The 23151-nt window shown below is 44.3% G+C and overlaps 2 protein-coding genes across 2 annotated transcripts; both read right to left on the reverse strand.

Annotated features, from left to right (window-relative positions):
* Positions 1 to 10746: 10746 nt before the first annotated feature.
* On the reverse strand, positions 10747 to 12902 carry LOC121585456 (free fatty acid receptor 2-like). Its single transcript, XM_041901797.2, has one exon. The coding sequence runs from the start codon at positions 12690 to 12692 to the stop codon at positions 11628 to 11630; it is 1065 nt and encodes a 354-aa protein (XP_041757731.1). The 5' UTR covers positions 12693 to 12902; the 3' UTR covers positions 10747 to 11627.
* Positions 12903 to 21528: 8626 nt separating this feature from the next.
* LOC121585455 (free fatty acid receptor 2-like) lies at positions 21529 to 22554 on the reverse strand. Its single transcript, XM_041901796.1, has one exon. The coding sequence runs from the start codon at positions 22552 to 22554 to the stop codon at positions 21565 to 21567; it is 990 nt and encodes a 329-aa protein (XP_041757730.1). The 3' UTR covers positions 21529 to 21564.
* Positions 22555 to 23151: the final 597 nt, after the last annotated feature.

A 23151-nucleotide genomic window follows, 5' to 3' on the forward strand; every position in this document is an offset into this window, starting at 1 on the left:
CTCTCTTTCATATACTCTGTCCCATGTCAGCACCCAGCTCAATTTTGTCAGTAGAATAAACTTCTGTATGTACATACTCTGTCCTTGAAGAAAACAACTAAAAGAAAATAACAAAAAATAAGGAAAAACATACTGTCATGTTTCTCAATGTGGGTTTGAAAAAAAAAGCATGTAAATGTTTGTTTTGGGGGGATTTTGACAAACAAAAAGCTGTATATTGTGTTTGGGCTTTAGGTTGGGGGAAAGGCTGGGGGATATGCTTTTAAATTAATGGAATGGAAGACGATATGGATGGTGGGCATTTGTAATAACCCCAAATGAGTGTGAGTGTCTCCATGAGTTCTTCATAAATGTCAAAGTTAATCAGACTCTGTGTGGTGCAGAGGCAGAGGACTGGAAATGGGAAAAGGAAGGATGCAGCGAATACACTTCCTGGGTGGGTGTGAGAGGACCTGTTTGAAAGCACCACCCCACACACAGTGGGAAGAAGCCCAGACTGGTACTGACAAAGCTCTGAGGCAGAGGGAGATGGGATGACTCTGACCAGACAGTGAACTCTCCATGGGGGAGAGCGAGAAAAGACAGAGCAGACACTTGATAGGATAGCAGCTCAAATAGCATTCCTAAAATGACCACTGCGTCGTCCCTCTTGAGGGAAGGCATACCACAGCGTTTGTTTTGATTACACCATGTAATATTAATAGCATTAGCACTGCATTGATCGCAAACACTGTCTGTGTACAGACAGCAGTTCATAATGCTATCTGCTAGCCTATCAATGAGTGTTTACACTTTAATGATATGGTGTGGTGTCATATAGCATGACCTGTAATTACAGCACGGAGACATACTGTATGATACTAATGGACGTAATTGGCATCTTCACATGTAGTTCATCACTCCCAACACAGGGGGGCGATGCCAATTCTACGGGCACCACTCGAGCATTGCTAAGCAGCACTTTTTGTTGTTGTACATAATATAAACTAACTTGCTTAATTTATATATGAGATTATTTAAATGTTTTTAAGAAAATTATAACCATATTTGGGTGGTGTATATTTTATTTATGTAGAGTAGCAGTAGAAGCTGGATAACTATACACCCTGTCACTGTTTGAATGTACTCGTTTTTTAAGTTCTGTATCTGTGTTAGATCCAGAATCACTATATTCCAGTCCCACCACATTGAACAGTTCCTTAACACACTTTCAGTTCCAAATGCAATGGTTAATCGATACATTGGACTGGATCGCTTGAAATAGAGCAATTTCTCCCAGGCTCACTTTACAAGGGCCCGAAGACTGAATTGTCAAGTGTCTATAGTAAGGCCATAGAATAGAGAGCATAATTTATCATGCCTTGATACAAGACACCCCTAATTGCGCATTGATTTTCTCCCCTTCTCCTAAACAATTTGGCCGAGCTATATCGTCAACTAAGGTAACTATGTGTTTAGAGAACAGACAATGAAGAATGAGTCGTTTGTTTCATTTTCATGTCAGTTGAAAGAGTAGCTAGTTAAGGCGCATTTTGTTCATTTTGTTCTTTCTGATAATGAGATGTCTAACAATTGTCTGTATAATGGCACCTTATAGTACATTATATTTTATTACTGTACTCAATTAAATGATTGATACCAAATGTTAATTTTGGAAATGTCAGTACCTATCGATACTGTGTATCTAGAGGCTTATGTCTGACAAACACAGCCAACTCTTTAATAGGAATAGAGTCTAGAACGATAGGATGTACAATAGAACGAGACAAGATAAAGGGGGATAGAACCGTAGCCATGATAGTATCAGGTCAATATTCAACTAACATGATAAATTATCAGAATTATGTCAGATTTTCAGTACCGGTACTATGTATCAGTTATACATAAGAAGATATGTCTTATTGAGGGACAGACTCATTGATATATAAATGATGTCCTTAGTACCAGCCAGGTCTCTCCATCTTTTGTCCTTCATACCATAGCCCACTAGCTAGATAACAATGTTTTATCCTAATGATCTATTGTTTACCAGCTATTCTAAAGGCCTGTTCAATTCTTATGAGCAGAGTCAACGTTGCGAGTGTATTTCAGCTCCAGTAGATTTCCATTAGCTATACTAATGAGTGCATCGATACACAACATGCTGGACTGAGGTTATCTAGATGATGAAAATAGGTCATTATTGGGTAAACATGCTGACTACATGTTGCCAAGCAGAGGAAGTGATATTAGCTTTGACTCACTGAAGGATAAACTTGGAAGTTGAATGAGGTAGCTAGGTACTATAGTAAGTTGGTAGTAGTTGGATTGATAGATACACAAGGACAGAATATATAGATAAAACGATAGATACATTTATGTAGATAGGTGGATGTTTTGTTAGTTTATCGTTTCTATTCTGAATTCGAATTTAGATATATTATTATTCATGTAAAATATTGACAGTATTTGTTTGTGTGGATAGTGGGTTAAAGTAATACTTGCGAGCCACAGAGGCGAGAGCAGCAGTCACTCACTCCCACCTCCATCAACACAGACAGACAGGCAGGGACTACAGATGATTGCTTGTCAATCACTCTCTCCTCTCTAAGAATGTAGCTAGTGGCTAATTAACAGTGTACCAGTGTTGGTCCATCCACTGCTGGAACAACAGAGAGTCTGCACACTACCAGGCAATAATGGAGGCGCTCATCAGCCAGCCTCCTTAGTCATTAGAAGCCTGCCTAACATCTCCAACACTGAGTGCCCCTTTACTTGGCCTTTGTGAGTCACCAGCACACACCTGCCATTTGGCCTGTCAATCAACTGGGTAAATATTGGTTGCCGTGGCGAAAACTGACAATGGAACTATATATTTTTCTTGTCGAATGACAGCATCAAGTGATGTTCTGGCATGTGTTCATAGGATAAAATGGGAGAGAACCTGTACGGTGTGATTAAGTCGCAAACTGTATGAAAATTCCTATTAATTTGAGATGTATAGATTTGAATTTATGACACAATATAAGATTGGGTTGTCATGATACTGTTGTTTCACCAGAGCAATTTGGAAACTTCTGAAAAACGATGACAATCAGATAATAACAATGCACAAAGACAGTAACTAGTAACAAATATTAGGGTGTCTTAGGTGTCCAACGCAATCCAGTGGATGAGTCTACTCTAGAATGCTTGGTTAGCGTTTGTGGACATTTTATGGAGTTGTCATGCCCATCTCTCTCTCTCGTTGCCCCTCTGGCCCACTTCCTCCTCCCTCCTCCATCTCCTTTCCCTCTCTGTGGAGAAAACCTGCCACCTGTGACCCCCCTATGCCAATCCCGCTGCCTGCTGCCCTGCCACCTCTCTGTATGCCAGGTTCCCACCCTGGTACCTCTGTGTTATTGATTTGTGAGTGTGTGTGTCCGTGTGTGTATGTGGATTTTCTGACCTTCACATGGCAGGCATTTTGGTTTCAATCTACCCCCAGACCTCACCATTATTATTTCTGTCTGTGTTGACTTTTCAAGATTGCATCGATATAACATACTGAACAAAACAAAGGAACAAAAACAGCATCGTCTTCCATCTTGACATATTTCTGTGCAGTGAAGCGATGATGATTATGATGACTCTTTTGATTCGTTTGATCTCTGTTCTGTCTCTGTTTTTGTCATTTTTATGTGAGTGGACATTTTTTTCTCCAACTCTAAAGAAGTGGAGTTAAAAAAATGAAATATATCAGAGGGAGAAAAAAAATAAAATGAATTTTGTTTTTAACAGAACTCTGTGTGAGTGGTTGATTGTTGTCGTTGTTTAATGTGATATGTTGTTGCGTTCTCAGCCCCTGTGGTTGGAAAGCGAGGTTAAGTGAGCTGGGTTTCCTGAGTTTGGTTTCAGCAACAGAGTCAAACTTTTCACCTTTGCTTGATGCCACTACAGAGTTGTGCATTGTCTTTTTGAATAGGAGTAAATCAAGAGGATATCTCAATACAGAGGAAAACAGACAGCTGAAAATCTAATACAAAAGTAGTACATAATAAATATGACTTTATAGTTCCATTAGATTGCTGTAAATTATTTACACACTTTCAAAGAGAGTAAAGATCACTGAGAGATGGGTGGGAACTGGTGTATATTAACACATGTCAGAAACAGTTGCCAAATGTTATGCAAATGTTTCTGTTGAGGTGCACAGAGTAGGTCAGTCCACACTTCTCTTGTTTATGGGAATGTGGAACATATTTAATCCAGTGAAAAGGGCTGTAAGAGGGTTAGGCTGTTTGTTTCCATTTTAATTAAATTGTTGTTCTGCTTCTGGCCGTGAGTGGTACAGGTTTGGGGGTCAGCTTTTGGGTAAGGTAAAAGCTGTGGTAAAATTAAGTAGACACTGGAGTCAACAAAAGTAAACACAAAGTAAACTCGGCGCATCGTTTTTAAATGCTGTTCCTAAACATTAGACTGATGATGATGAGTCACACCACTCATATTCTGAAGTAGCCTATACATGAAGTATGACATACTGCACTATTCTCTTATTCATCAGAACATGCAGTGAAGGAAAAAAGTATTTGATCCCCTGCTGATTTTGTACGTTGGCCCACTGACAAAGACATGATCAGGCTATAATTTTAATGGTAGGTTTATTTGAACAGTGAGAGACAGAATAACAACAAAAACATCCAGAAAAACGCATGTCAAAAATGTTATGAATTGATTTGCATTTTAATGAGGGAAATATGTATTTGACTCCTCTGCAAAACATGACTTAGTACTTGGTGGCAAAACCCTTGTTGGCAATCACAGAGGTCAGACGTTTCTTGTAGTTGGCCACCAGGTTTGCACACATCTCAGGAGGGATTTTGTTCCACTCCTCTTTGCAGATCTTCTCCAAGTCATTAAGGTTTCGAGGCTGACGTTTGGCAACTCGAACCTTCAGCTCCCTCCACAGATTTTCTATGGGATTAAGGTCTGGAGACTGGCTAGGCCACTCCAGGACCTTATTGTGCTTCTTCTTGAGCCACTCCTTTGTTGCCTTGGCTGTGTGTTTTGGGTCATTGTCATGCTGGAATACCCATCCACGACCCATTTTCAATGCCCTGGCTAAGGGAAGGAGGTTCTCACCCAAGATTTGACGGTACATGGCCCAGTCCATCGTCCTTTTGATGCGGTGAAGTTGTCCTGTCCCCTTAGCAGAAAAACACCCCCAAAGCATAATGTTTCCACCTCCATGTTTGACGGTGGGGATGGTGTTCTTGGGGTCATAGGCAGCATTCCTCCTCCTCCAAACACGGCGAGTTGAGTTGATGCCAAAGAGCTCGATTTTGGTCTCATCTGACCACAACACTTTCACCCAGTTCTCCTCTGAATCATTCAGATGTTCATTGGCAAACTTCAGAAGGCCCTGTATATGTGCTTTCTTGAGCAGGGGGACCTTGCGGGCGCTGCAGGATTTCAGTCCTTCATGGCGTAGTGTGTTACCAATTGTTTTCTTGGTGACTATGGTCCCAGCTGCCTTGAAATCATTGACAAGATCCTCCCGTGTAGTTCTGGGCTGATTCCTCACCGTTCTCATGATCATTGCAACTCCACGAGGTGAGATCTTGCATGGAGCCCCAGACCGAGGGAGATTGACAGTTATTTTGTGTTTCTTCCATTTGCAAATAATCGCACCAACTGCTGTCACCTTCTCACCAAGCTGCTTGCCGATGGTCTTGTAGCCCATTCCAGCCTTGTGTACAATCTTGTCCCTGACATCCTTGGAGAGCTCTTTGGTCTTGGCCATGGTGGAGAGTTTGGAATCTGATTGATTGATTGCTTCTGTGGACAGGTGTCTTTTATACAGGTAACAAGCTGAGATTAGGAGCACTCCCTTTAAGAGTGTGCTCCTAATCTCAGCTTGTTACCTGTAATAAAAGACACCTGGGAGCCAGAAATCTTTCTGATTGAGAGGGGGTCAAATACTTATTTCCCTCATTAAAATGCAAATCAATTTATAACATTTTTGACATGCGTTTTTCTGGATTTTTTTGTTGTTATTCTGTCTCTCACTGTTCAAATAAACCTACCATTAAAATGATAGACTGATCAAGTCTTTGTCAGTGGGCAAACATACAAAATCAGCAGGGGATCAAATACTTTTTCCCCTCACTGTATGTAAACCATACAAAAACTGCTCTTCTACAGTACATTCTTCTACAAAAACGTTCCTAATAAAAAAAAGCTAATTTTTGCTTTAATGATGGTTTGCTGGTGCATTTCAAAGTAAACAAATGTATTTGAAATGACAGAGAATCTCAAATGTTGACATTTTATTCTTCACACATTAACCACTTTGTTGTTAAGTAATTAGCTAGCTGACATTCTGTCCAATGAGCACCTTATCATTGTGAAATAGACTGATGGTTTTGCTTTGTTTGTTACTGCAGACTGCATTTTGCTTACTGTTGCATTGCGGTTTGTGCAGACACCCAGAGCAAGGCCTATTTGTCTGCTAAGACATGGACTCGTGTCGCCTTTGACGTAACAGGCGCTGAGATTTGTCTTGTTTTGGAGCATGGCCTATTAATGAAACATTGGAACATAATGAAGCAAAAAAACAAACTGACATCTCATTGTCTTTGGAGAGAAGCTTGACATTCAAAGTCACTGTTCGAGCAGTTCTTTCACCCCTGGAGAAACAAAAGCATGACAAATATCCTGGACCTGTGTGTGCTTCTGTTGATAGCAGGCCCAATACCAGGTTAGTATCTTCCAATCATACTAGGCTACCAATATTCTCACAAATAAATATATTTTTTCTGTATTTATGATTACGAACATAGAGCATAGCATTCTTTTCAGCATATTCACCGTAATAATTAATGTGTTATACAATGTCCCTAAGGATATTACAGTACATATACATTTACCTAATTACATAAATTCTGCCTTCTGTTTTGGCTTCAAGTCTTTCTGTTTTGGCTTCAAGTCTTGCAATAACAAGACTACTGTTGACAACACTAATGATCTAATTATTTTCAGATGTGGATAGAGTCATAAGTTGTTTGTTTGTCAAGATAAGAGGAGTAAAACTCATTAGTCATGGAGAAAGTCACTCCAACTCACTAATTTTCACTTTAATAAAAAACTATGATCATCTCCAAATACACCTCAACATCATTGGAACTGTATGAGTAGCCTGAGGAAAGATTTGGGGCAAATGCCTTTGAACTGAAGGTCTTGCTGTTTTTTTTGTCATATTAAATATTCTGTCTTACCTTGATGAAGAAGCATTCACTGGTTGTGTCCTCACTCAGCCCCGTTAAGGATGGTAACAGCAGAGGGGTTAAAGGTGAGGCAGTGGCCCCCTTCTTTCACTGTAATGCGGGGTCAGAGTGCCAACCTGTACTGTCGTTTCGAGGCCACGTCCTACGGGGTGGACTGGTTCAAGATGGAGGGGGCCGAGAAGGTCCCCATCCCAGATTCAGCGGGGCAGACGTCCCTGGTGATAACCGAGGTGTCCGTGGAGGATGCCGGTGTGTATTACTGCGAGGTCAACGTCCTACACAGAGATCCAGAGCGAGGGAACGGCACAAAGCTCATTGTCCTGGGTAAGACAGAAACAAATTAGCCTGGTCCCAAATCTGTTTGTGCTACCTTGACAACTCATAAGGCCATTTCTTGGCATGATGACTGTAAGTCGCTTTGGATAAAAGCGTCTGCTAAATGCCATATTATTATTATTATTATTATTATTATTATTATTATTATTATTATTATTATTATTATAATGACCATAGGATTAAGCATTAAAAAGAATCTGGGGCCAGGCTAAGAACTAGCTCTGATAAGAAATAAATGCATCCGCCTTTATTCTTGGAATGTCTTCTTGTAACTCATTAGAGTTTCTCATCATTATTTCTGTCTTTGTAGGTATTGTTGTTGTTGTTGTCATTGTTGTAATTGTCTCTCATTTGTATCCTTTGAGCATTTGTTTGAACCCAAATGGTTAGCAGGGAGACAATTACATTTAAACCAGTGGGCTATGCATCACCATAAAAAGGCCTAACCAAGCTCAAATCTATAAAAATTCTAGCCACTTTTTGCCTGAGTGGTTTCGTGACAGATCCAGATACAATCACCCCGGCACAATGCATTGTGGATTCTATTGATCTTTGCAGGGAATTGAAACTCACCACAGAACAAGGCAAAGAGGCATCGTGAAATTATTATGTGCAAACCCCTCATGCGAAAGAGAAGGTTCCTCCCAGCGTTTCTCCAGTGGGGTGCACGTTACAGAGTCCTGCACCATTTACAGAACCATGACTGTGTCATTTTGCCACAACTGTATTACCAACATGGTCTGAATAGAATATGTCAAAATAGTGAAATATAACATACAGTATAACTACTATGGATAAATGTTAACAATCTGACATATTTCTAATGAGCGGCAGGTAGCCTAGTGGTTAAGAGCGTTGGGCCAGTAACCGAAAGGTTGCTGGTTTGAATCCCCGAGCTTACTAGGTGAAAAATCTGTCTTTGTGCCCTTGAGAAAGGCACTTAATCCTAATTGCTCCTGTAAATTGCTCTGGATAAGAGCATCTGCTAAATGATGACAAAATGTAATAAGATAGATGGTATTGCATCACCTGCTTCCCATTTCTCCTCCTGCCCCTACTAGCACCCCCCTCTGTGCCCCAACTCCTCCTCCAGGTCCCCTCGGACCCCCAGACTGACCAGTGGGCTCTCCTCTGTGTCACTGGTGGGTTCCACCCACACCACCTCACCCTAACCTGGACCCACCAGAGTGGAGAAGATAGCCTCCACCGCTTTGTTGGCAGCAACTGCACCATTCACCCTGCCCACCCTCAAATCAACCAATCACACAGCCTGATTCCGAAGCTCTCAACTCCTAATTGGATGGGAGAGTGTTTCCAGGTGACGGACAGCTCCAGAAAGGAAGTGTACGTAATCAGTGTGCTGTCCCTCCCCCAGCGGGGGTCTGTGGATGCTGGGGTCTCCTACACCTGTAGTGTGCAGGATCACCCTGCACTGGACTCATCCCTGTCTGCCTCCTTCTCCTGGGGTGAGCTTTAGTTAACACTACTGAGAGGCTGTATATTTCACTAGGCTATTTCTCATATGGCTCAAATATCTATTCACAGCCAACAGCTTGCATGGCAAATTTGATAAGGTTTTCCTTATCAAATTTTATACAGCTGTGCTTCCACTACACACAGCTTCAGTCAATCATGGGCATTTAACGACTGCAAATTGAATTCACCCTCAGGTCTGTCATCATTGTGTGAGGTCCATAACTGTATACCTTAACCCTAGGTTAAGTTTGCATTGCCTTTTTGTCTACGCTTACAGACGCAGCCCCCAATGAGGTGATTGGATGCTTGAATATCCTTAAGATCTGTGTCCTCTGTGGAGTGACTGTGGTGTTTTCCATTGCAGGTAAGTGCTGTATGGTCACACTCACAAGATCTCACAAGGATCATGGGAAATGGAGTCATGGAAATAATTGTATGTCTTGAGCATCAGTCAATTGAGTTGTTTTAGATATCATCTTTGTCTCCACAGCACTGACAATTTTGTGTGAAAAAAAAGACCTTGTGTCCTATGTACGGTAAGTACACACACACACACACACACACGCATGCATACACCCACATCTGTTTAGCTATCCAACATTGTGAGAAAAAGTCAACACTAACACACAATCCATATTTGTCCAAATTAATGTTTTCCAGCAAATAAAGGGAGAAAACAAAGGATCTGAACACACCAAGAGCATCCGATTTTCTGCTAAATCACTTCCTTAATTAATAGGCTACCCACAACAGCTTCTATACTGATCTTTATTGCATGGTACATTTCCTGATCAGATGGCACACTTTTTAGGACAATGAGTATGCTGGGTTTTTACTGAGGGACTTTCTTTGGGGACCAGGAGTTTTATCTATAAGCACATGCCACAGCACTGTTTTAAAAACTAACTCTACTCTCTCTCACTTTTCCCCCTTGATGTATATTCTCCCCTGCTCACACATTCTGTAACATCCCCCAATCATGATGCAACACTGATGCTATGTGAAACTTTAGGTCTATATTGCATGTTGAAGGGAATCCTTCTTCTGCCATTTTGCAATTGTGTCAAGTGCTACTGTGCTTCTGAATGCTTTTATTAGTCATACTGTACTCTACTGTCAAAATGAATGTCTCATGGATGGTGTGGCTGTCAAATAGATATATGCAATAATCAACTCAACCTCTGTTGGAGCATAATTATTGAATAACCAGATTTTAAAAAGTCAAGGCACTTCCTGGTATGAAAGTATTGATTATATGGGTTTATGTTGGTGGTGTGGGCTTTCCTTGCACGTGTTACAGGTACTGTACAGCAGCGTGCTGTATAGTATACATGCACCACCCATGATACGTAATCAGAGAAAATAGTCTCTGTGTAAATATTTGAGAGGCTCATCAATTATCATGAGTTACACTGTATGAGGAATTATGTCTGAAGGCATGGTCATCATGTTAAACATGTTATGACTCCAAAACAGTAGCTAGAACCAAAGAGCCACAACAACCTGATTCTGTTAAAGTATTCCATTGCCAACCTTTTTGCTTGTAATTGTGTTACCAATTCAATGCTGTTGAACTATTATAGTGTTTTTGTTCCTGTAATTCACAAAATGAACATGGTTTTATTTCAACATAAATATCTTTATTTGGTCCCACAATCAAACAATGACGGTCCCACGTTAGAGCTGTATACAAAATGGGACAGTGAGTCCACATTCATTTCACGAAGCCAATAATAGTAATCTATGGACACAATGAATCACACATACACACAAAATCCCTCATTTACGCATGTGTGCTCATGCATACACACACACACACACACACACACACACACACACACACACACACACACACACACACACACACACACACACACACACACACACCAACTCTGCTCAGTGCTCAAATTCAGTTGAATAGCTAGCACACACAGCGCATACTGTATCATCGTTCCTTTTCAACCATATGCAATCATACTGTGACACTTGTTTGTGGTGCTCATCTCTCAGTGCTGAGAGATGTTGTTCTGATGTCTCTCTCAGATGTTAGAGTCGTTGTTCTCTACAATTGAGATCACCATAACTGCTCCCAGTTGTGTAAACGGGTTTCAACCTTGTGAAATACAATTTTCAACAATGTTGAACAAAAACATTTGACCTTAATCAATTATCATTTTCTGTTCTGTTTGCCTATCTTGTCAGGCAACCCAATACAACAAATTAACTCTCAAACTTCTTTCATGCACTGTCACAGTAGGTGTGTACTTATAATACATAATTGGTAATGATGCACTTGATTACAGCTAACTGCAGCAAGACAGTAACTCCCTATTGTGAGCCCTTGTTTTGTGTCTCTCAGGAGGAAGGCAGGCTCCGTATCTGCCATATCCTGTCTCTAATCTATGAAGGAAGTTTGCCCGCCAATGATCAAACAGAGACGCAGATACAGTAAATGACAGTCTCTCCCGTCTCACATGTAAAAACATAAACATCAGAGCACTCATATCCTGCCTCTAGGCATGAGGAGCACAACATCTCATTTCAGTTAATACAGGCCCTATTCAATTAGCTTCAGATAGCATTCATCTCCACTTGTTTGGGTCCCTTATCTTTCTGAGGCTCACTCATTCCCTTCCGAGGGGACCAGTGGATGTGACAGCCACAGAACACACACTTGGCCAGCCTGATTCTGGCCCCCTGCAGCATACTCCCTAGGGTCCCTCTGACGGCCGAAGAGGAGAAGTAGAAGATGAAGGGGTCCATGCAGGCGTTGAAGGTGCTGCAGAGCAAGGCCATGTCCCTCCAGTCTGGGTTCTTCCTGGTTATGAAGCCCACGATATGGGAGACGTTGTAGGGGCCAAAGCAGAAGGCAAACACCAGCAGTGTCCCCAGAGCCAGGCCGATAGCACGGAGGCGTCTTCGGCGCCCGATGTGGGGCAGGCCGGAGAGGATGCGGATGAAGTTGATGTAGCAGAAGCTGCAAATGAGGAAAGGTACACAGAAAAGAACCAGGCAGAGCTCCAGACGCACAGGCAGGAGGATCGCCAGTTGCTTCTCGCTGAAGTCCTCATAGCACACATTCCTGGAAGACACAATGTTGTCGCCGTCACCAAGAGGCGTGTTGGAGACATTGGTGAATTCGTAGACGTTGGAAGAGTTGGTTGTGGAACTGAGGGAGTCTTGCGGTGGGTTGTAGTAGGGCATGATGACGACGATGCTCAGGTGGAGGATGGAGAAGGCCCAGATAAATACACTGGCCAACACGGCGTACAGGGGCCGGCGCTTCAACGTGTGCTGGATGGGGAAGGCCACGCCCAGGTAGCGCTCCACACTGACCGCTGTCAGGAATAAGGTGCTGACGTAGATGGTCATGTAGAAGAAGAAGCCAGATAAAGGACAGAGGATGTAGGGTAGACTCCAGGTCATATCGTCCGTGACTTCCTGCATCTTGAAGGGCAGGAAGAGCAGGAAGAGGAGGTCCGAGATGGTCAGGTTGAGGAGCAGGATGTCAATGGGCTTGGCTTTCTGCCTCACCTTCTTGCTGAAGGTGTAGAAGGCCACAGCGTTGGCCGGGAGGCCCGTCAAAAAGGTGATGAGGTAGACGGACAGACACAACGCAGTGTGGCACTCCTGCATGGTGGCCTCGGCGGTGGGTACAGTCACTGGAAGGCACGGGGAGCAAGATCTGTCACATCATCTCAGTGCAGTCTGGGGGGGATGAAAGCGTTGCAGCGCAAGGGGCTTGATCTGTCAGACAGTCTGAGGCTTCAGAGGCGAAGGCTGCTTTTTGGGTCAACAGCCTGGAACAAACCCGGTTAGACAGCGTGGTTTTCCTGTCCCAGACAATAAAACCAACTCATCATCTCTTCAAGGGTCTGCTGACAAGAGAGGATAGAAGGAGATTACAACACGGCGCATTACGGTTTCTGCCTTTTGGTACTCACTACTTACCCCTTTTAAGTATGCCAAGTGAAGGGTGTAATTGAAACAGAACATCTGTGTGCTCAATCATGACAATACAATACTAGCAGATGAGATAGAGTTCAGATTATTGTGAATTTTATGCAAAATAACTACAATAAAACCAAACACTCGGAAAGGCAATATGGTCAGTGTCTGTTGGGAACTGACTGTAAACCTTTTGATTTTATGAGCATCTGGGTTTTGTGTAATGTGATGACTCAGGATGTGTGTGTCTGGCACATGGTTCTGTATACAAACTGTCTCAACACTGCATTGTTGCTTCCTGTGTCGTCGTTATAATATTGTCTTATCATTGGATGGACACCTGTTCTTCTTATACACACAAACACGGGACAGCTTGTAAAGATATTGGCGCTTATGTCCACAAACGGGCAATGCGTGGTCCTAGCTGCTACCATTCATTATTCTAGTTAGTACAAACAGTCTTTTAATTTCCTGTTCTTAAACATCTCCAATAGGTCAACAATGGATTAAACAATCTCTGACATCATCAAAGGGAAGTCATAAACACAACACCTCACAATTAAGAAAAAGCTTTAACTCATTCTACCACAACCAGGGACAGAGTAGCCCTATAGTCTTGTTCACCAGCCTTGTGCCGTGAGGTTGTCACTACTCAGGTCAAGCATTCAAGAGAGTTATCATAGTGTGTCCGCACTGAACTGAGCTAAGAAAAACTAATACTAAGATATCTTATTATCTTACCCTCCATGTACTTCCAGCATCAAATCAAAGTCAGTATAATAAGGTATGTAGGTAAGGCATGACCGTAGGAGAAAGTTAAACGAACATTAATTCCTTGTATTGACCAATGACTGACTAATATACTGTACGTGTGGGGAATTCCTCACTCACACTTTTACTGGCAGACATGATGACAGTGGAGGATTGCCAGCAAGTCAAAGAACTCGCTGATCTCTTTGCCAACTCTTGACATTGTTTTGTACTTTTTCTACCATAGATAGCTACAGTATTTCGTCCCACTGTGACCGGGACTGACCGCTGGAACACAAACAGTCTCTTGCACTGACTCTCTGCACCTTACCACACATGCTTATACATAAGCTCAAACTCAAACACATACATAGCCGTGGGAAGTAGGTGCTGCAGCACGCCCTGAAAAATCGTAATACATTTTTTTACAAAAGAAATCTCAGCACCCCTATCCCTAAACTACTTCCCACGGCTACGCACACGCGCACACACACACACTCAAACACACACACACACACACTCGATGACTGCTGCTACTGGAATACTATTTATTATTACTGCACAATGTCTATTTATTTATGTTGTTGCATTGTCGAGAGGTGAACATGCAAGTAAGCATTTCATTGCACTGTGTACTCCATGTAGGCCTACAGTATATCATGTGTATATGACGAAAAAACGAATTTGACTTGAATTTATTGTAGATTAAATAACCTTTTTGAAGTAGCAAAATAGAAATAGAGAAAAAATCTTACCTCATTCCACCGTGGATATCCTGTAAGGTCAAATAATCAGATAGAAACCGCTGCTATCTCCAGCGCTCTCCAAACATGGTTTCCGTAGTAACACTGTCCTGCGATAGAAGCTGGATGGTCTTAGGGCTAAGGGCTTTGAGGAACCGGCTTGTCTGCTCTGTTGGTTAATAGATGTAGACTGTTATCTGGCCTTGACTGTGCCGGCCTCTTGATTAAGGGAGAAAGAGAGGAGGAGGAAGAAAACAGTGCATGAGGGAGAAAAGTGACTCACGTCCATTATACGCATCCTACAGCAGTATGACTAACTAAACATTGACTGTGGTGGTGCGAGTTCATTCTTTAATTCTGTAGGCTAACCGCAGTGGAAAATCCCGCAACAGAATAATACCCACTCATACTGACAAATATGGTCAAAATATTTATTTAGTTCTCCTACTTGTTTATCGTGTTTGTCAGCATTATTGGTGGTGGGACATTTCTTAACAAAAAGGCAGACACAAAAAGACACTTGTATCATTATTATGGAAGGTGAATGATGTTGTTACCGGATCTGGTTGCAAATACAGGAAAAGTACCCAATCAGGTTGCCAATAGAGGAAAGGTGCTCAATATCAAAAGTCATTTGTAGATAATGTATAGTAAGTACACAGGTGAGAGCAACTGGTTTCAACCCAGATTTGGTCCTAAACTAAAGAAGACGATCATGAAAAAAACATTGACAATTGAAATGAAAGCTTTTCTCCTCTTTCCTATTTGTAGACTCTTATAAAGTACACCAAAAGTCAACCTTTTGAAGTGAGATTATGTTATGTTAATTGGTGCGATACACTATTCAAGTGAGCAGATTATTTTAAACACTTCACATTATAGGGCTTATTGTTTTCAAACAGTGAGTCAATTGTGGATTGTATGCTGACCTTTTGACCTGCCTCCTTAGAATTTACTGCAATCATTGATTCTGATTTAGCTAGAAGATTACTTCTCAGAGTTTTTTTCACTTCTCAAAGACATCAGAGCAAAGTGCACATATAGTACACTGCCTTCAGAAAGTATTCACACCCTGTCACGCACTGACTCAGGGGACTCTTATATGATGAGTCAGGGTGTGAATGTTCTATGTTAGTATTTCTATGTTTCAGTCTAGGGATTGTATGTCTATGTTTGGCCGGGTGTGATTCCCAATCAGAGACAGCTGTTGCTCGTTGTCTCTGATTGGGGATCATACTTAGGCAGCCTATTGGCACTAGTTAGTTGTGGGATCTTGTTCTGTGTTTAGGCTAGTTTTGTGTTCAGCCTTTGGACTTCACGTTTCGTTTGGTTTGTTGTTTTGTCGTGTGTTTATTCGTTGTAAATAAACATGTATGCATATCACGCTGCGCCTTGGTCTGACCCGTCCTTAAACGAACAAGACAGAAGATCCCACCAAACACGGACTAAGCAGCGTGCCCAGGAGGACCGAACACCCTGGACACAGGTGGGGAAGATGTGGTCGTGGGAGGAGATATTTGCGGGGAAAGGACCATGGGCGAAGGTAGATGCCCAGGCAGGAGAGGAGCAACGGCAACACAGAGGACGCCGGTCGAGGAGGAAGCCCGAGAAGCAGCCCCAATAACATTTTGGGGGGGGGCACAGGGGGTGGTTGGCGGAGCCTAGTTTCAGAGCAGAGCCAACTCCCCGTGCTCACGCCAGGAAGCGTGTGACTGGGCAGGCTCCGTGTTATGCGGAGCTACGTACTGTGTCACCAGTGCGCGGCACAGTCCTGTACGTCCTGTGCAAGTACCACGCACGTGCTGTGCGAAAATGGGCATCCAGCCAGGACGGGATGTGCCGGCTCAACGCTCCTGGTCTCCAGTACGCCTCCTCGGTCCCGCATATCCTGCGCCGGCTCTACGTACTGTATCGCCAGTGCGCGTGCACAGCCCAGTGCGTCCTGTGCTAATGCCTCACACGTACTGTGTGGAAGTAGGCATCCAGCCAGGACGGGTTGTGCCAGCTCTCCGTTCCAGACCTCCAGTCCGCCTCCACAGTCCGGTACGGCCCGTTCCTGCTCCCCGCACCAAGCCAGTGGTGCGTGTCGCCAGCCCGGTACGGCCCGTTCCTGCTCCTCGCACCAAGCCAGTGGTGCCTGTTCCCAGTCCGGCCCGGCCTGTTCCTGCTCCTCGCACCAAGCCATTGGTGCGTGTCGCCAGTCCGGCCCGGCCTGTTCTTGCTCCTCGCACCAAGAAAGTGGTGCGTGTTCCCAGTCCGGCCCAGCCTGTTCCTGCTCCTCGCACCAAGCCAGTGGTGCGTGTCGCCTGTCCGGCCCGGCCTGTGCCTGCTCCCCACACCAAGCCAGTGGTGCGTGTCGCCAGCACGGTACGGCTCGTTCCTGCTCCCCGCACCAAGCCAGTGGTGCGTGTCGCCAGCCCGGTACGGCCCGTTCCTGCTCCTCGCACCAAGCCAGTGGTGCCTGTTCCCAGTCCGGCCCGGCCTGTTCCTGCTCCTCGCACCAAGCCATTGGTGCGTGTCGCCAGTCCGGCCCGGCCTGTTCTTGCTCCTCGCACCAAGAAAGTGGTGCGTGTTCCCAGTCCGGCCCAGCCTGTTCCTGCTCCTCGCACCAAGCCAGTGGTGCGTGTCGCCTGTCCGGCCCGGCCTGTGCCTGCTCCCCACACCAAGCCAGTGGTGCGTGTCGCCAGCCCAGTACGGCCCGTTCCTGCTCCCCGCACCATGCCAGTGTTGCATGTCGCCAGCCCGGTACGGCCTGCTCCTCGCACCAAGGCAGTGGTGCGTGTTCCCAGTCCGGCCCGGCCTGATCCTGCTCCTCGCACCAAGCCAGTGGTGCGTGTCGCCAGTCCGGCCTGGCCTGTTCCTGCTGCTCGCACTAAGCCAGTGGTGCGTGTTCCCAGTCCGGCCTGGCCTGTTCCTGCTCCTCGCACCAAGCCAGTGGTGCGTGTCGCCAGTCCGGCCCGGCCCGTTCCTGCTCCTCACACCAAGCCAGTGGTGCGTGTCGCAAGTCCGGCCCAGCCCGTTCCTGCTCCTCGCACCAAGCCAGTGGTGTGTGTCGCCAGTCCGGCCCGGCCCGTTCCTGCTCCTCGCACCAAGCCAGTGGTATGTGTTCCTAGTCCGGTCCGGCCCGTGCCTGCTCCTCGCACCAGACAGTGGTGCGTGTGTCTAGTCCGGCATGGCCCGGCACAGTGGTGCGTGTGCCTGATCCGGCACCGGTCAGCTGCTCCACTCCGGAGCCAGAGCAGTCCGCTCCACCGGTGCCTGATCCAGTTCCGGTCAGCTGCTCCACTCCAGAGCCAGAGCAGTCCGCTCCACCGGGGTCTAGTCCAGCTCTGGTCAGCGGCTCCACTCCGGAGCCAGAGTAGTCCGTTCCACCAGTGCCTAATCCAGTTCCGGTCAGCTGCTCCACTCCGGAGCCAGAGCAGTCCGCTCCACCGGGGTCAAGTCCAGCTCCGGTCAGCGGCTCCACTCCGGAGCCAGAGCAGTCCGCTCCACCGGTGCGAAGTCCAGCTCCGGTAAGCGGCTCCACTCCGGAGCCAGAGCAGTCCGCGCCACCGGGGTCCAGTCCAGCCTTTTAAAAAAACATAGCTAATATGGCTGACTTGCTTAAACAAATGTGGTTTCTAATGACAATTGAGATGTACAAACTATGGCATAAGGGAACGATGAGCGGTTAAGAGGCAATCCGTAATTTCGATTAAGACATTAACGAGCGAGCTAGGACGGACGTAGTCAATATAACTATTTGTTCAGCACTTTTGAAATGTACAGCGACAGAATTCAGAACATGGGCCGTTCTTACAGTATTCTGCCTGCACACCAAGTCAGAACCGTAGGATAAATAAAGGGGGCATATAAGCAGACAATGAAAGCTCTTACAATATTTGATGATTACATTTCTTTAAAACAGGCTATAGGCTACATGTGCACCACCAAGTCAGAACAGTTGTGAGGGGGAAAGGCACCAAATTATTACGGTGAGGCACATGGGCTACTAACAGCTTACTACACAACATACACAGTATTACTTTCTTAGCTACAGTATACATATCTCCCAGGCATATTACATCATTTATGCAGCAGAATACAAAACATTTTTGGACTCACCTTGTTGTGCTGTGTTCACTTGAACAGGAAGGTGGTGCGGCGGTCCTTCTTGTGGGCAGATTTTGTCATCAAACCTTGTCATCAAAGTGTCATTCTCTGGATTTATGGTGCTTTCAAGACAACTGGGAAAAAAACAAGGTCAAATCATGATATCAGTGATTTTCAGGTCGGACCTCTAGAAAGTGGCCAGAGTTTCCGACTTGGAATTCCGAGTTGGATGACCGTTCAAAACGTATTTTCCCAATGGGAGCTCGTTTTTTTCTCAGTTCCCAGTTGTCTTGAACTCACTGAAGTCTGAAATGTCCCACTTCCAAGTTTCCAGTTGTTTTGAACACGGCAGAAGTCATGCTGGAATGACAGCATGGCCAATATATTCAACCTTTTCTGGCCCATGGTGTTTTATGTGAATGTTTATCCTTTTAAGCTAGGAAAATAAATCCTTAAACCCAGACTTGGACCACACCCCCTTTCCACCGAATACCAGGCTAGTGATTACTTTGCAACGCTTGCAGTTAGCAACTGATTCCTTCCAAACCACTCATTGTTGAATTTGCGATTTCCAACTTGTTGTGTAATGTTTATGTCCAATGGCCGATGAGCACCGATACATTTTATCTATAATTTATCATCATATGACAAGGATTGAAAAGGATTTGCCAGTAGATTGTCAACTTGATTCATGATGATGACCGCTTGTTTAGCTTGCTAGCTAAGATTTTGAAAGTATGATGTTGACATGATCAGTCCAATCAAAGCTACGGTAGATATAACGTGATTTGACGTCATTTTATCTGTGGCCAATGACCTTGAGCCTTCTTGGATGTGCACTTCTAATGTAACTCTATGGCAGCACCAAAGGGGCTTGAACTTTCTAGCTCTCCCTGTAGATTTTGCAGTGATGTAGTGTCCCCATGAGTGACAGAACACTGAGCCAATTACGGCACAACTAGAGAACATTACCAACCCCTACGCTCTGTATTTTCCGCTGGCTGCCCCACCACCACAGAAAGCCCTGAGCTAGGCTGAACCACCTGTATTTTGGAGCTGTCTTACTCAAGAAAGCAAAAAAGAGACTGTTTTTTTTTTTACATTGTTTACAAACTGATATGTGACACATATTAATGCCAAAATAACATGCAAAACAGGCATGCCCCACCTGCCCTGAATGACAGGTCGCCACTGGTCCTTTATAACACAGTTTGCCAGAGAGGATGGAAACAGCTCAGGGATTTCACTGTGAGGCCAATGGTGACTTTAAAACCATTACAGAGTTTAATGGCTGTAATAGGAGAAAAGTGAGGATGGCTCAACAACATTGTAGTTACTCCACAATACTAAACTAAATCACACGGTGAAAAGAAGGAAGCCAATTGTCATGGAAATTCAACACATGGACACGTCAATCTTAAATGAATCATTGTTTATTAACAGCATGCTGGAGAGGTCACAGTCAAACTTAGATGCATAAAGTACCGGTCTGAAGTGAGCTCCCCCAGGGCAGTCCCGTTAGTTCTCTTATACTGTATACAGTACTTACACAGACAGGTAATATTTGCATGATTTAGCTTATTCATTATTCATAATTAATTCATCATTAATGTTTGGTTCATGAATGTGACTGGCGCCGTCTCTTATCTTAACTTATAGAACATATTCTGGGCGTTCTGCCAGATGGTCCTAAAGAGGGGGTCATGTGCAATGATTACATCAAGCTTGTGACTCTACAAACGTTGTTGGATACATTTGCTGTTTGTTTTGGTTGTGTTTCAGATTAGTTTGCCCAATAGATATGAATGTTAAATCATGTATTGTCTAATTTTGGTGTCACTTTTATTATGAATAAGAATAGAATATGTTTCTAAACACTTATACATTAAACTGCTTTCTGACTGTACTGCATGATTGTAGCAGGTTTACTAACTCGTTAGTTCTAGTTGCTATGTTGACTATGAGGTGACAATGATGAAGGCTGTGTGTAGCGGTTAGCAGTTATGATATGAAGGTTTGGCTTGGAAAGGTTTTTTGCCTGGTCTGACAGCTGATGTGTTATGCACTGAAGTCCACAAGTGAAGGGAAAAGGTCAGAGGAGGAGAGCGCGTAGATAGTTGCGAGAAGGAATTATATATACAACGAGCAAAGTGATCATGCTGTCTTTATATGGCTGCTATGAAAGTGAACTGTTTGCATGTGATCGGGGGCGTATTCATTCCGCCGATTCTGTTGCAAACGGAATGAAAAGGGATAAACATACCTGAATTTGTCCAATAGAAGCTCTCATTTGCAACTGTTGGATTAATGATTATACCCTAGGTCAGCTAGATGCAGGCAAGAGTGTGCAAGGTGGTATTGAATGTGTCACTGTCTGTCACCTTGATTACTCAAAATTCTCTCAACCTGTGAACAAATTTGTAGACTTTCATTCATAGGCTTGGTTGTGGTAACATCATGATGGGTATAAGTAAAATTTGAGTATTATGTAGTAGCCTAAACCTATCGATGTTACATTGGGCTGTGTGAATGGAATATGAATGACAATCCTCTAATATGATGTAATAGAAATAAGGCCATGCTCATAAAAAAAGAAAATCCTCCCTCATCCTAAATGGCACCGACCGCCACTGATTCATGTATAGGCTACTTATAGAGACAGATAGCATATTCCTCAGTCTTTTCCATAAGAACCTAAGTGCAATAAATACATTGAACAGGCTAGCATTTAGCTTACTTATGTAGCTAGCATGTAGCATGTGTAGCATATGGCTTGACAACACACTATAACAGGGGTGTCAAACTAAATTCATGGAGGGCCTAGTGTCTGCAGGTCTTTGGTTTTTAAGACATAGACAACCAAGTGAGGGGATTTCTTTACTAATTAGTGACCTTAATTCATCAATCAAGTACAAGGGAGGAGTGACAACCCACAGACACTTGGTCCTCTGTAGAATGAGTTTGACACATGTTCTCTATAAGGAGCTGTCATTGGTGCTTGGTTTGCTCTCCTTCTGAGTTCTGGAGCAGAACAACAGGTGGCAGTAGAGAGCCTTACGGCAGCAGCACAACCCCTGCACCCTCTCCACCAGGCTCTTCAGGAAGAGGTGGAAGGTACCCCTGAGGGCCGACGAGGAGAAGTAGAAGATGATGGGGTCCAGGCCGGCGTTGACGGTACTGGACAAGAGCGCGTCCACCCGCCAATCGGGACTCTTCCAGTTGACGAAGCCCACTGTGTGTGACAGGTTAAAGGGTGCGAAGCAGACAATGAACACTAGCAGGGTCCCCAGAGACAGGCCGATGGCCCGCTGACGTTTCTTGGGGTTGATGCTGGGCAGCTGAGAGAGGATCCGGATGAAGTTGATGTAGCAGAAGCAGCAGATGAAGAAAGGTACACAGAATAGAACCAGGAAGAGCTCCAGACGGACAGGTATCAGAACCTGCAGCTGCTCTTGGGTGAAATTCTTGTAACACACGTTCCCTTTCAAAGGGACTGTCCAGGTGGTGTTGGGATGGTCTAAATATTGAATGATGTAGACGATACTGATGTGCGCCATGGAGATCGCCCAGAAGAAGACGCTAGCCACCGTGGCATACAAAGGCCGTCTTTTGAGTTTGTACTTGATGGGAAAGGCCACCCCCAGGTAGCGTTCAACACTGATGGCGGTCAGAAATAAGGTGCTGTTGTAAATGGTGGTGTAGAAGACGAAGCTGGTCAATGGACACAGGAACTGGGGCATGTTCCATTTCATGCAGTCCGCCGCCTCTATGATCTTGAAGGGCAGGAAGAGCAGGAAGAGGAGGTCCGAGATGGTCAGGTTGAGGAGCAGGATGTTGATGGGCATGGCTTTCTGCCTCACCTTCTTGCTGAAGGTGTAGAAAGCCACAACATTGGCAGGGAGTCCAATCAGGAAGGTGATGATGTAGAACACTAGCACCAGGATGCTGTGGCCATATGTTTCCATGACTTCCTTCTTAGACAGAATTCTGCAAAAGAGGAAGGATACAGACAATGAGCTAATGTTTGCTTTAGCTAATGCAGGTACTCAATCTGGGGTCAATTCAGCATAGATAGTCAGTAAAGGTGTGAAGCAATTAAAGAAAACTGAGTCAGTGTCACTAGTTTGTATACAGAATTTCACACGAAGGTTGAATTCAGTCACAAGGATGGCTACAATGGGTGTGATGCAATTGGTTAACAAAGCCATGTAATTCTGTAAAACAAGAGTTTCTTTGAGTCTATGGTTGTCTATGGCAAGTCTATGGTTGGACTCTACAGTAGACAAATGGAGGTTTACAGAGCAAACGTCAACATCGTTATGGTCCTCAAGCAGGGGATCTTTTAGCAAACCCTGCCCCCTTTCCAAACTAACAAGACCTTGCCTCTGTAGGCACAGTGCATTGAAGTGAAGCCATTAATTGTGGCAAACAAGGTACCCATCACAACAATAAAGGGAGCGGTCTGTTTGTGCTTCACAGCCTTGAGTATCCCAGATGCCTCTCAGCTAATCCCAGTGTTAATACCCAGCGCACGCATGAACCCCTAAGCTTCCTTCTATTCA

The sequence above is a fragment of the Coregonus clupeaformis genome, chromosome 17 (assembly GCF_020615455.1).
Source record: "Coregonus clupeaformis isolate EN_2021a chromosome 17, ASM2061545v1, whole genome shotgun sequence".
NCBI lineage: Eukaryota > Metazoa > Chordata > Actinopteri > Salmoniformes > Salmonidae > Coregonus > Coregonus clupeaformis.